At 43.5% G+C, this 14,928-nt stretch overlaps 1 protein-coding gene across 1 annotated transcript in view; it reads left to right on the top strand.

Moving 5' to 3' along the window:
- The window catches only part of fbxw4 (F-box and WD repeat domain containing 4), a 49,162-nt gene that overhangs the window by 26,190 nt on the left and 8,044 nt on the right, over window positions 1-14,928 (top strand). Inside the window, exon 6 of the mRNA XM_056435584.1 lies at window positions 2,494-2,559. Coding sequence (XP_056291559.1) covers window positions 2,494-2,559 — 66 coding nt within the window. The remainder of the gene's footprint in view (window positions 1-2,493; window positions 2,560-14,928) is intronic.

A 14,928-nucleotide genomic window follows, 5' to 3' on the forward strand; every position in this document is an offset into this window, starting at 1 on the left:
GGTGTTTCCCTCTGGCGACCCCAGACATACTCCTCTGCTCTCCCCTTTCCGGTGCCATATTGTCTTTGCCCCTCCTCGTGTCTTCATCACCTTTCCAGCAGTATTATCCCTTGTTAGCTTCCAGGGCTTATGAGTCTTTCCTTACTCTCGTTTATTTTGTATTTTTGCCTGCTCCCCATCGGACTTATTTGCCTCTACTGACTGACCCCTGTGTATGACCGTTGTGCCTCTTAAAGGACGTTGCCCTCTACCTCGCCTCGTCTCCAGTGTCTATCTCTGCTTTTGAGTCTGCTCTGCCCCAGTTCCCTCACTTATATTCAATTCAATTCAATTCAGTTTATTTGTATAGCCCAATTTCACAAATTACAAATTAGTCTCGGAGTGCTTTACAATCTGTACACATAGACATCCCTGCCCCAGAACCTCGCATCGGATCAGGAAAAACTCCCAAATAACCCTTCAGGGGGAAAAAAAAAGGGAAGAAACCTTCAGGAGATATATATGGCACTTCCCCCCCCCCTAACATTGGTAACACTTGTCACAACTTGGAAACGTTTTGGATATATATATATTCCATTGTACATTTTTGTAAAATTATTTTTTCTTTTTTCCTATTGTGATTTATGGCATTGTAACTGTGTTACACTGCACAACTGACGTGAAGTGTTATCTCTACTTCTAGCCATTGTTGTGGTGTTTCCATCGAGGCGCAGGACTTCGAGGCTACAAAGAGGAAAATGTGACGGGAGCTAAGAAACGGCCCGAAACTGCTTCAGTGTTCAGTGGGTTGATAATGTGTCCTTGTGTGTTAACTCTTTCAATACAGAATAAGGAGAGAACCATGTTAAGTACATTAAGATCCACAGCCTTTGAGTTGATGCCCGTAACGTGAGAGTGCTCTATTCGGCTTACCAGAAGTTGGGGTCTAAATATCGGCCTGGCAGCGTTGTTCAAGCTGGAAGCGACATTTACGTTGTTCCGGCTCCAGAGCCGCCCAACAGCCGCAAGAATTCAACGGACATGTCTCTCCGCAGCGATCCCCCTTCTCCATCCGCTTTGTCATTCCAAAGAAATGGAGTTTATTTTTTCCCCTCCACCTACAGTATTCATCATCCAGCCAACAGCACTTGTCAGTAACTATCTCTGTGTGTAAAAGGTGGGCCCTCCCCCCTGTCCGTCAACCCCGTAGGAGGGCACTAAGCCCTGAGACTCGGGCCCGGCCCAACAGAAGCCCCCCTACCACCAGCACCCCTGGCCACCACCCCACCCTCTACATAGCTTCTAACACCCCAGCATACCCCATCAGCCCCACTCCCACAGCGCTCCTCCCCTCTCCTTTCACCGCTCCCCCACCTCTCCACATGCGTGGTATTCACTGTGCATACCTAGGCTGCTAATTCCAACCTGCCACTCCAATCAAAGGATCACGACTGTTGTAGTTTTCTTCTCTTTTCTTCTGCTGGGAAACAATGTTTGGTGGATAGAGGCAGGGGTGTGTGTGTGTGTGTGTGTGTGTGTGAGTGTGTGAGAACTGAAGTGTACTTCACGGAAAGAGTTGACAACAGCGACAGATGTGACTAAAATGGTCGCCCTCCTACTTAATGATGCAAAAAAAATGACCTTTTCCCTGTGTACGTTAACTTTTGGTAAATCAAGTCAATAATTGCATTCAAGACCACTTAAAATACGACCGAGCCATGAACAAGACCAGACTGTATCGAGATCGAGATTCTGAGGTATTGAAACCAATTCAAGACCGGACCAGTGCGAGGCCCACACGGTCAGTGTTACACAATCCAGAGTCCTCTTTGTCAGAGACCGAGACACGACTGAGTATAAAATGCGTCCGGTTAGCGAGACGAGGCCGAGACCTTCAGAAACGGGTCTTGAGACCAAGAGAGATCCTTGAGTACCACTCAGGGAAAAGTGTGACTTGTAGAACTAAGCATGGGTCAATTCAGCTGATATATGAAGTCTGAAAATTGTAAGTGGTTGGGAAACGCTACTTTTAAAATTAACTTATCATATTACATTACGGACATTAAAAACTACCACTGGGAGACGAAGCATCCAGCCATCTTTTAGCTGGCAGAAAATAAATGTGAACCAAATGATGTCTTTCTTTCCATCAAAAAGTAATTGACAAATGAACAAAATATGAAAGTAATGGTTAATTGCAGCGCTTTTTCTGGTCCAAAGTACAAGCTTCTGAAAATAAGAGGTCAAATAAACCCAGCCAGTTATTGACCGATGATAAATGAGGCTCTGACTCTTTCGGTTTGTCTTAGTAGCTGACTCTGTTTTGAACATATGAACATATCCTATGTACTTTTCAGTTAGTATGGGCTACCTGAAACCCAAATAACATATTTATGTTATTGTTATTAACCCCTTTTTCCAGAGTTGGAGTTCAGCGGGTTTAAGTGGTTTGTGTGAGACTATTCATTCTATTTCTCTCTCTCTCTCTCTCTCTGTGTGTGTGTGTGTGTACAGATCCTTTGTAACAGGCACTGCATGCTGCGAGAACCTCTCCCCTCTTCGCGTCTGGGACGTTGAACGGTAAGTCGAGAAGCTGCTCTGACGTGCTACAGCTCTAGGTGGGCTCTAGATTAAACTCTTGAAATATAAAAGGGTTATTGGTAGAACCCACTTGATGGGTTCTAGATTAAACTCTTGGAATATAAAAGGGTTATTGGTAGAACCCACTTGATGGGTTCTAGATTAAACTCTTGGAATATAAAGGGTTATTGGTAGAACCCACTTGATGGGTTCTAGATTAAACTCTTGGAATATAAAAGGGTTATTGGTAGAACCCACTTGATGGGTTCTAGATTAAACTCTTGGAATATAAAAGGGTTATTGGTAGAACCCACTTGATGGGTTCTAGATTAAACTCTTGGAATATAAAAGGGTTATTGGTAGAACCCACTTGATGGGTTCTAGATTAAACTCTTGGAATATAAAAGGGTTATTGGTAGAACCCACTTGATGGGTTCTAGATTAAACTCTTGGACTATAAATGGGTTATTGGTAGAACCCACTTGATGGGTTCTAGATTAAACTCTTGGAATATAAAAGGGTTATTGGTAGAACCCACTTGATGGGTTCTAGATTAAACTCTTGGAATATAAAAGGGTTATTGGTAGAACCCACTTGATGGGTTCTAGATTAAACTCTTGGAATATAAAGGGTTATTGGTAGAACCCACTTGATGGGTTCTAGATTAAACTCTTGGAATATAAAAGGGTTATTGGTAGAACCCACTTGATGGGTTCTAGATTAAACTCTTGGAATATAAATGGGTTATTGGTAGAACCCACTTGATGGGTTCTAGATTAAACTCTTGGAATATAAAAGGGTTATTGGTAGAACCCACTTGATGGGTTCTAGATTAAACCCTTCTCTGTAAGAATCGCTCACACGGGGTTCTGGGTGGCACCTTCACACAGATGGTTCCATGTTGTTAAATTGGGTTGTTGGTAGAACCACCTGAAAGGGTTCTAGGTGGTACCTTTATAAAATAAAGTCCTTACGGGAACCGAAAAGGGTTCTCCAATGGGAACAAGCCGAACAACCCTGGGTGGTTCGAGTAAGAAGCTTTAATTCTACAAGAGTACTGTATTTGCTCATTTTGATCATTACTCGGATACGTCTTCATCAAACAACTTTAAAAGGCACAAATTAATGAGGAAATCCGGTCCATTCTAAGAACAACCAAAGTGTCAAAAGCAACTGAACTCTTCTGTAATCAATCTAGACATTGATCATCTTTTACAGAGTAAACACGCACGAGTTGGGTTAGTTTCATGTGGGTCATTTTATCATGGACATTTTATATAGTTTAAATCAAACACAGTTGTGTCCAATGAAAGAGGGACGGAACATTCCGCAGAGTCCGACTATTCCTCCCTTGCGGTCTAGCCCACCTTCCTCTTCCCGTGCGACAGTACAGGTGCATTATGGGTTAAACGCACTGTGATTGTGGAGAAGTTGCACAACTAATTTGCCAGATCAATGTTCCCACACGGCTTTTGTTGACGTGACTTTTTTTCCAGCGTACAATATGACTGCATCGGTGCGTGCGCGCGGCGACAGCGCGGCCTCCCTTGAAGCGCAGGTTCTCAAAACACCATGGGACGCGCTATTCTTGAGCGAGGAGCAGCTCAAAATGAGTGGGGCCTCTGAAAATTCCTGTCTCTGAAAAGCGAGGCTTAAACCTGATACATCCCCTCTGAGGCTGCTTTAATTCCCAGCTTTACCTGGGCCAATTAAAACGGGCCGACGCGACACAACACACAAAACGCTGCTTCCTGCGCCCAAATGGCCTGGAAATCTGAGGAGGGGAGAAGACAGGAGACACAGGGAGAGGGAAGAGGAAGGAAAAGGGGAGGTTATGCTGGAGGTTGCAGGTATAGTGGGGGGGGAATTGGCTTGGTTACAACGTGTAGCAGACCTGGATAATGAATGTCAGTCACGGTGACTTATTTATTTGTGTTTACAGAATCTTCAGGAACAATATAATAATCCATTCGCTTTTTTAATACTTGAAGAGGACATTTCTCACTCTTTAAACTACCTCAGTTGTCTGCTAATGATGCGAATGTGTTTCTATCCAATCTAGCTGTAAGCCTTTTGTGTCTCATATAGACGCTAAAGTTCCATTAGCATCGGACGCCGCGGGGTAACTGACCCGCTTCGGCATTTGACGAGTTAACCCGTGAGATTAGGTTGTCCCGTCATAACGATAACACTAACTCCGATATCTGAATTCCAAAGAAGAGACTTCTGTAAGAGACGGAGCCGGCTGTTCTCATACGGCGTGCGTAGCTACACCTACACACATTAGTTAAACTGTAATTTGTAGAAATCCCGCGTCACGAATTTGTTTATAATCCACGTGATCGTGAACCCGGAGGTATACAGACTGCATAAAGACCACACGTCGCGGCTGGGTTGGGAAGTGGAGGTGGAGGTGAATCGCTCCAACAACCAGGAGACCGCTGGGTGAAGCGCCCCATGAGGAACAAGAAGTCACCGTGAATTTATTCGTCACGTAACTTTCGTACTAAAGCAACGCCACTTCCGTAGTTATTTTTCACCCAAAAGCACAATTTTTGCCGAAACCTAACTTAGTATTTCATGATCTTTTCATCAACCTAAAAGTAGTTTTGTTGGCTACAGCTAACTGAGTTTTTTACTTTGAAGACAGACGTTAACATTTGACTTTTATCAGAAAAAAACACTTGAGGAGCCAGTTAAGATATGATGTGAGGATACTTTGTTTTTTATTTGCATATTTGCTATTCATTACAAGTCTGGGACGAATTAAAGAATGTAGTCTTTCTAGTGGGAATGCAATAGTAATTTATGGATTTTTCCTTCTTCTCTTACCTTACCTTTAAAAAGTTATTGCTCATGAATGGCAGGTCGACAGGTTCTTTGCTATCGTCCATGGAAGACGAGCACCCTGAGGGTGTCTCACCCAGACATAGCAGGCTGCGTGTGGGTGAGCAGTCAGACGGGTGTGGGTGATCAGGGTCCATTGTTCATGTTTACTCTTATCGTGTACGCCCAAGCACTTAAACTGTACACACATGCTACCAGTTCAAGAGTTGCATTTTGGGTTGCATTTGGAGAATCAGTCGAACCGGTTTCCACTCGACAGTCTGTGAGATGTTTATCAGTCAGTGGTCTCACTACCTTTGGGAGTACGTCTTACCGCTAAAGACTGAACACGTGAAAGAGGGGTTTTCTAAGGATCATGTCTGTATACCACATTTACAAGACGGTCCATTTTCAGCATCCGGCCCTTACGCGTCTGTATGAGAAGCACCAGACTGCTCAAGCAAACACATACTGTCACCCAGGAAACCTCTGTTTGTGTCCCACGTGACTTATTTGAGCTTATTTACGTTATGTAACTTATCTACTTATACCATGTGTATGTGCGGTCCAAGCGTAATCTGACTGATTTTACTTTACTTTATTAGTATCTTAACTCACGGCAGTTACATAAATTGTTTTACTTGCTTCACGTAATTAAAGTACTTGTTACGTAACTTGTAGGGCCACTTACCGAGGGTTGGGTACGAGAAGAAGTTGCTCATTAACAGATCTGTTGTTGTATTGGCTCATTTTCTAAATGTATTTTGTAACTGGAAGTTGAGTTAAGAATTTTGTGGATGGAGAATACTCCGTAATGACGACTAGTGGCTTGTGGACCTCTTGCCATGACACAGCGCCGTCAGCCCCTACGCACCGCCATCAGCCTCCACCCTGTGCATTAGCGCAACAGCATTTCCTTTGATCCGAAAGCCACAGGAGTCTAAATACTGTTCCACCTGCAGCGCCAAACAACGTCCGGCAAAAACAGCTGCCGCCGCCGCCAGATCACAGCAAAGAGACCGCACATTTCCAGGAAGGATTCCAGCAGTCACTTCCTGTCTCTGTGGGGAAAACATTGTGGTGGCAAAGTCTCACTGCCAGGTCTCCGAATTCTTCCTTTTTGTCAAATCATTATTTTGGATGTGCTGTTAGGGGCTCAGTGATGAGCAGAATAAGTCATAAGAATAAGATTTTCATGTCGTTTTTACGATTTGAAAGCAAACTGTAAAAAGTGAACTGCTAAATAAACAACTTTAGTCAAGTTTACCTGTAACTTCACTTTTCTTCAAACATTTAATTAGAAGAAATGAACACTGGAGCTCCTCGACAACAAGCAACTTTTCTCATTTTTTTACAGAAATAAGTTCCACCAGGGGCCGAATAAAACATTTTTTAAAGTTTAAATATAATTTAGATCACAATCCCAGTTTGGGTCAGAAAAACTGCAGTTAGATATTTTACTCAAATTATCCAGCCATCATTCATTTTCTCTTGGTCGGCACCCATTGGCTCACCGCGGGTTGAAAAAGCTTCCATTGAGCTCTTGCGGCTTTGATTTTATTTTCATTTAACACTTTCTCTTATATTCTCTGATGCAATCAATTCTGTCTTTTTTTGTTTTTTTTGTTTGTCTTTTTTCATCTCGGCGGCACAAAGAGCTCTTCTGATCGGCCGGATGGAGGGGGGCATCCCACAGAAGTAGCGCCATTGGAGCAGCACCCCGACTTTTTTCACACCGTCTTCGCTCATGGCTAAACACAGAGGGGGTGAAGACGGCATCAAAGAGAAAGGACCCTGACCATCACTCCCAACTCCCCTCTGTTCTTTCAGAAAAGGAGCCCTCCTTTTTCAGTTTTTTTCACAATCAAATGGCCGGGCTCGGATTCCTCACATTCCTGACACTGAAAAGAGCGAAGTGAAATGTCTGCGTCGGGGTTGAACTCTCTGTTCTACAAATTGCAGTGGGCATTGTCTTTGCGCCGGCGCACACGTATGCAACATTTCTTTTAAACGGTGGTCGTTGACGATGGCCCCTCCCTCCTTCACCGGGGAAAGCTCGCATTCCTGCCTGCCGCGCGGCGTGCTCAGAGGTGTCGGGTAAATTGGGTTGACGTGCAGCAGGTTGCTCCCCTCTTGTTTGTTTTAGGGAGTAAAAACCTCAGCGGGGCGTCTTTTCTCTACCTGTCTGACGGCTTTTGACGAGAGGGCCTGTTTTCCCAGTGCGTCCCCCGGGCTCCTGTTTAAAGCTCAGCCTCCTAAACACACACACACACACACACAGCTTTTCTTTGGCCGTCCCCACCACGAAAGGATAATGCCCCTCGGCTTCTTCTATTTTTTCCCTCGACATTGTCAGTTCATTAATGATTCCTTTCACAACTTGTGTGTGTGTGTGTGTGGCCCCTATAAAGCCAACCTGACTCCTGCAGAGAGACCAGACAGGCTTAAATCAGGACTTAGACCCTGTATGTCACACAGCCAGCAGTCCTCTCATAACAATCACTAAGTCGATGCCCCCCCCCCAAGCACGGCCACCGGTCTGCCCATCTCACAAAGTAGCTGCAGCTCAAACTGCTTTGCTCTCGAGCAACAAAATGATTCTCGCGATTTACATTTGAATCTTTGTCGTTTTTTTATTTTTACATGAGGCTTAAAGGATCATTCTGATTAGGTTACTCCTCTGGCTCCTATTCATTATAGCTTGCCATTGTGTGTTTCTGTTACAATAACATTGTAAATCCATCCAAAATGGAACACTGTAGTATTACTTCTATATTTTCCAGTAGAGTATATCTTGTTTTCATCAGGGTGGTGCTAGCTTTGTTTTTAGATTCTTATTCCATCAGTTAGCCACGTGACCTATGATTATAATGTATAACTGGTGTTTATGACTATAGGGCTGGGCAATAATTCACTTTGATCATGTATCATCTTTCAACCATAGACTGTATGTAAGAAGAGGACGTCATCATCATGACTGCAGTTTTGAAGCCCAGAGTTCGGCGATTTAGCCGTCGCCATCTTTCAATTCAATTCAGTTTATTTGTATTGCCCAATTTCACAAATTACAAATTTGTCTCAGAGTGCTTTACAATCTGTACACGTAGACATCTCTGCCCCAAAACCTCGCATCGGATCAGGAAAAACTCCCAAATAACCCTTCAGGGGAAAAAAAAGGAAGAAACCTTCAGGAGAGCAACAGAGGAGGATCCCTCTCCAGGATGGACAGGTGCAATAGATGTCATGTGTACAGAAGGACAGATTTAGAGTTTAAATACATTCAATGAATGTGACAGAGTGTATGAATAGTTCATTCTTTGATGGCGGTTGTGGGTTTTCACGCAACCGATGAACAGAAGTTACCGTGTGTGGAATGCGGAGTGACGTAGAGGCACCGAATACGGCTCTGGTAGTGGCAGCGACCTGTCAATCACACTAAGCCCGCCCTAAAGCATACCCTGCTTTATGGTCTGTTTGACTCTTAAATGGACCATCATGTACTAAATGAACATCATGCTGTATTGAAGAATATTTGAAACTAGAAATTGAGACAATAAACTCAGGCGGGAATAAATCAAGAGAGAAGTAGAGTCATGTTCTCATAGACTTCTATACAATCAGACTCAATTTGCAACCTGAAGAGTCACCTCCTGGGTGCTCATGTAATAAGACGTGATGAAATGCTATGTTGAGATCGTGTAATGCATGGCTCTGTCTGCTTAATTGATAATAGCAAGCACATACCAACCACATTTTTTCCAAATATTCTGAATTTATTGAAATTCTGTTTAAAGTTATATTACGTGCTAAAGGTATATATTCGAGTTGTAAAAATATATATATATATATATTTTAAACATCTTAATATTAAGATAATAAAGTCGTAATTTAATAAGAGTAATTCAGTGAGGTACACAATATCAGAAACAACGGAATTAGTTGCGTGGTCTATTGTAGTGTTGAGTAAAAGTTGTGGTTGGGAATAAAAAGTCTCAGATCACAGAGCACCCTCATTTAGTTAAGGAAAATTCTTGGTTGGAATTTTCCACAGTAAGTAAAAGATTAAGTGGTTTTTTTCCCGGCTAATCCCGCTGAGGTAAGGCGTCCTTGAATCAGAGGATCGGCGGGTTGATTCCCAGCTACGCTAGTCCATGTGTCCTTGGGCAAGACACTTAACCCCAAACTGCTCCCATGCCTGTTCTGCTGTGTATGAATGGTAGTTAGTCCTGATGGGCAGGTGGCACCTGGCATAGGGAGCTCATCCCATCAGGGTGAGAATGAGTGAATGATGACAGGTAGTGTTACAGAGCTTTGAGTGGTCGGAAGACTAGAAACGCGCCATACAAGTACAGTGGATTTACCATTTAATCATTTACGATAACAAGCTTGACTTAACTTCCAACGACCACACCTGGTCCTTCCTGCTGTCTCTTTCTCTGTCCCCTCTGTCCTCTTCTCTCCCTCTTTAACTGACAATCACACACAAACATATCGCATTGAGCTCGAAAGAGACGTATAATCGGCAACACATCAAGTGTTAATTCTGAGCAATGGACACTGATCCACGGTATTCATAGATCAGAGCCTACATGTGCCAGAGGGAAATTGTGTGGCTTTTCCGAAGTTTACCGTTTCGTCACAGAGTTGATGAGATCCGGTCCCCAGTAATTTAATGTAATTCATAAAAGAAACCAGTATCATGTTAAATGTTCTCACCTTCGTAACTATCTAGATATTAAGCAAATTGGTTCAGAATCAAGCGAGTTACATTCAGTAAGTCTCCATCTCTCATTCAATTCAATTCAATTCAGTTTATTTGTATAGCCCAATTTCACAAATTACAAATTTGTCTCGGAGTGCTTTACAATCTGTACACATAGACATCCCTGCCCCAAAACCTCACATCGGACCAGGAAAAACTCCCAAATAACCCTTCAGGGGAAAAAGGAAGAAACCTGCAGGAGAGCAACAGAGGAGGATCCCTCTCCTAGGATGGACAGATGCAATAGATGTAATGTGTACAGAAGGACAGATTTAGAGTTAAAATACATTCAATGAATATGACAGAGTGTATGAATAGTTCATAGTAGGCATATTCCACGATGGAGACCTCCACGATCCATCAGGCAGATGGCGGTGGGGAGGAGGAGGGCGGAGTCTCAACAGGACAGTGGCGTAGTCATGAGCAGGAATTCCACGACCCAGACGATCCATCAGGCAGATAGGATCTATGCCGTCTCATAGGGTCCGATGACCCCATGAGACGTAAAGTCAAAAGGACTTCCGGGGAGAAAGCAGAGTTAGTAACGTGTGATTGAGAGATGAAAATTCATCCTTAAGGAGAGACAAAAGAGGAGATAGGTACTCAGTGCATCCTAAAACGTCCCCCGGCAGCTATAAGCCTATAGCAGCATATCAAGGGGCTGGACCAGGGCAAACCTGATTCAGCCCTAACTATAAGCTCTGTCAAAGAGGAAGGTCTTAAGTCTACTCTTAAACGAGGTGACTGTGTCTGCCTCCCGGACTGAAATTGGAAGCTGGTTCCATAAAAGAGGAGCTTGATAACTAAAGGCGCAGTGTATTTGTTACATTTAAATTTGGTCTATGGCCGTTACGACCGACTTGACCCAACGTTCAATTGAATTCAGTTTATTTTGTATCGACCAATATCACAAATTACAAATTTGTCTGAGAGGGCTTTACAATCTGTACACAGAGACATCTCTATCCCAGGACCTCACATCGGATCAGGAACAACTCCCCCAAAAAACTGAAAAATTCCCTTCACGGGGAAAAAAGAGAAGAAACCTTCAGGAGAGCAACAGAGGAGGATCCCTCTCCAGGATGGACAGAAGCAATAGATGTCACGTGTACAGATGAACAGCATTACAGAGTTCCAACACATTCAATCAGTATGACGGATCGTATGAATTATTAGTCGTCGGCATGGACCACGATCCAGACGTCCACAATCCATGAAGCAGAAGGAACATTTTTCTCTGCCAGAACATTACAACATTTGTATTTGTTAATGTTTCCTCTTAACCTTTGCTTTGGCTGACTTCCAACCTTAAATGGGCATTGCGCCACCTACTGTAAGCCTACCCCCTTACATCATGATTGTTCATAAAAGATCTCAAGCCATTTTAAATTCAGCCGGTTGAACCCGCAATTGTGTGGTGCCCTGCCTCTACCAGACCTGCTCGCAAAATCTAACAGAAAATAATAATTGGCCCAATTATGACTAGTTTTTTGGGGTGTAAAATAGTGTTTTAATAGCCAATGAAGCAGACACCATTCAGTCGACTGCCAACTGCTTCTTAAATTCGAGGATCACAACCAGAAGAACACTCCGGCTCGAAGAGTCCCGTGAACCGGGGAACTCGTGTGGACCATTGCGACCAATTCACGTATTTCTTCATAATAATAATAATGAATTTAAACATAATCGACACGCAGTATGGCGTCACTGCATTCCCCCACCGATTCGGGGTCGGTGAATGTAATAGCGACGCAGAGCGCGGCAAAGTTCCTCGGCAACACTTTCTGTGCACGCCGCCGGCTGTGACTCAGCCAGTCGGCTCTGTTTTTAGAGCCCGCTTCAGGCCAGTCTCAGGTATTCAACAGTGCTGGACTCAGACAAGCCCTGAGAGAGGATGGTCAGATCAGAAAGATCGCGCCGCATGCTCACTGACAGATACAGTCATTTTGACAGATTACACACTCATGCCTCCCATCCTGTAATCACACGCGGCCTCATAAAAGCCAGCGACCTACCAATTTGAGAATCCCTGCTGTTTTTGCGCTGTGATACAACTCGTTCGCATGGTACTATTACCGGCTTTAAGATCCCCGCGCAGATGTCGGGTCCGTTTTATGGAAGCCCGGCTTTTGTTTTTTTTCCCCATTTGGGTGTTTGTAACTGTTTTTGACTTTCAGAAGAGATTGTAATCACCTTGTTTGAAGGGTTTCCGAGGGTTGGGGGTTATGAATTGATGATCTCTTTTTAGTTAGAGTGGCCCGTGCTGTGATGGAGACATCATTATTTAGTTATGAATGAACAGGCTCGTATCCCTTTGGCTTGAATGGGTTTCTTTTTGTGTGCCATGCGCTAAGCTCCTTGGTTTTAGTGGTAAGGGGAAAATGAGGGGTCACTACCCCACACAGACACAAACTCTGCCTCATCACAGACTCCCCATTGGCCCGGGCTTAGTCATGAGACCCTGGCAATGCGAAAGCTCTCACCCAATAAGGTGCCCTGTGGGGAAAGCCCTGGTCCAATAAGAAGGCCCCCCTGGGGTAAGGCTGGGGGATTACCAGCCTGAGCCTACAGATTGAGCTCCGGGGCGAGGGAGGGGGGGCACGAGTCGCAGCGCGGGGGCTACTCGGTCGCCAAGGCTGGCGGCCTCCTTTAAATGGTTGCTACGGAGCAGGTATCAAACGTGCGAGAGTTGCACACAGTCACGGTCATGGAGGGTATTAAGTGGCAACAAAGAGACAGTTATTCTGCAATAATCCGCCCTGCCGAGTGCAAGTTATTCTCCAATAATCAAGAGGCGAGAAGCAGGCGGGACGGAGCTGTGATCAGAAGAGCATGGTGCTGCACGGAGCTTGACCCGCGCACGCATGCACACACACACACACACACACACACACACACACACACACACCCCCCACATCAACCCAGGCACACAAACTTTATTTATCACCTGGACATCGTCCCACTCCCACACTCACTAACCCAGGCATGGCTTTGTTAGTGTGGATTCCAAGTTAACCCTTTTTTTTTTTTAAGTCTCTAAAATATATAACACAGCAATAATGTTATTACTTATTAGTTACTACAAGGGACCTGCAGATCTCAGCCTATGCCAATCCACTCCGCAATGTAACAGGGTCCCATGCTTCCACTTTACACCAATTGTTATGGAAATCAGGTTAGTAATTTTTCGGTCATCCTACAGACAGACAAACAATTTGAATCAAAAAGATAACATCCTTGGCGGAGGTATAATGATGACAAAATGATCAAATACTGCCATAAAAATGACTGATATTATTTATACTTTACAAGTATTTTATCAAATGTATCCAGTCTACAGATGGGACGGCTCCAGCCGTCTGTCAACCTGAACAATAAAGACCTGTAATCATGACATATTTAAAATGTGGAGGATTTAACAGTTCAGTGTGAACGGTGAGACTTTATACATTTACATTAATGTGATGTAGATTTTTGGTTTGTCAATAGTTGAATTCACTGGATTAGACAAAAACAGAGAATCCCATTTTATCCATAAAGTAGATTTTCCAGAAATATACATATATTGATATCAGGATATTTACAGTGTGTCTGAGGGGATTTTATAATTGCCCGGGTCAACCATTTTTTATGATATGAACAATAAATCAATGGAATCAAGTTTCTAAAAGTAATTTCCAGCATACGATGTACACTACCGTTCAAAAGCTTGGGGTCACTTAGAAATGTCTTTATTTTTCAAAGAAAAGCACTGTTTTTTCAATAAAGATAACATTTATCAAAAATACACACTATACATTGTTAATGTGGTAAATGACTATTCTAGGTGGAAACGTCTGGTTTCTAATGAAATATCTCCATAGGTGTATAGAGGCCCATTTCCATCAACTATCACTCCAGTGTTCTAATGGTACATTGTGTTTGCTAATCGCCTTAGAAGACTAATGTCTGATTAGAAAACCCTTGTGCAATTATGTTAGCACAGCTGAAAACAGTTATGCTGGTGATATAAGCTATACAACTGGCCTTCCTTTGAGCTTGAAGTTTGAAGAACAAAATTAATACTTCAAATATTAATCATTATTTCTAACCTTGTCAATGTCTTGACTATATTTTCTATTCAATTTTCAATTCATTTGATAAATAAAAGTGAGTTTTCATGGAAGACACAAAATTGTCTGGATGACCCCAAACTTTTGAACGGTAGTGTACGTTTTGATTTAGCATGACATTAAATGGATTGATAACAGGATAGCAGTCAGGCAGAGTGGGTCTCTGGGATCTGCGAGGGTTAGTCCCATGTCTCCAACTCCATTTGTGATCTTTAAGGAGAGGATCTGAAAGTGCAGCCTGTGGCAGCACAAGTGTCCATTTTTGTGGACCATTTTTCAGGAATCACTGGGGCGTGTTTGCATTCGGGTTGAGAGTTGGTGCCCACAAGGACGAAATGGCAAATTGTGTCATCCGGCTTGGAAGCAAGTTTCTTCTCCAATTGAGCGAGTTCAAGCATCTCAGGGTCTTGTTCACGAGTCAGGGTAAGATTGAGCAAGCGGATTGGTGAGTCAGCACTAACAGGGGCGTCGTACAGGTCGGATGGGGTGTACAGCCACCAGCCAATCTAAGTATGGTAGGAGACCCCTGGGTAAACCCAGAATAAAATGGAAGGAGTATACTGTATATCTTGTCTAGCTTGGGCACGCTTCTTGGTTCCCTATTGGGAGCTACCTTCCGGGGTTCGTTGCCACCATTACTCAGTCCGAGATAGGCGGGGAATGGAACGG

The sequence above is a fragment of the Pseudoliparis swirei genome, chromosome 17 (genome assembly GCF_029220125.1).
Source record: "Pseudoliparis swirei isolate HS2019 ecotype Mariana Trench chromosome 17, NWPU_hadal_v1, whole genome shotgun sequence".
Taxonomy (NCBI): domain Eukaryota; kingdom Metazoa; phylum Chordata; class Actinopteri; order Perciformes; family Liparidae; genus Pseudoliparis; species Pseudoliparis swirei.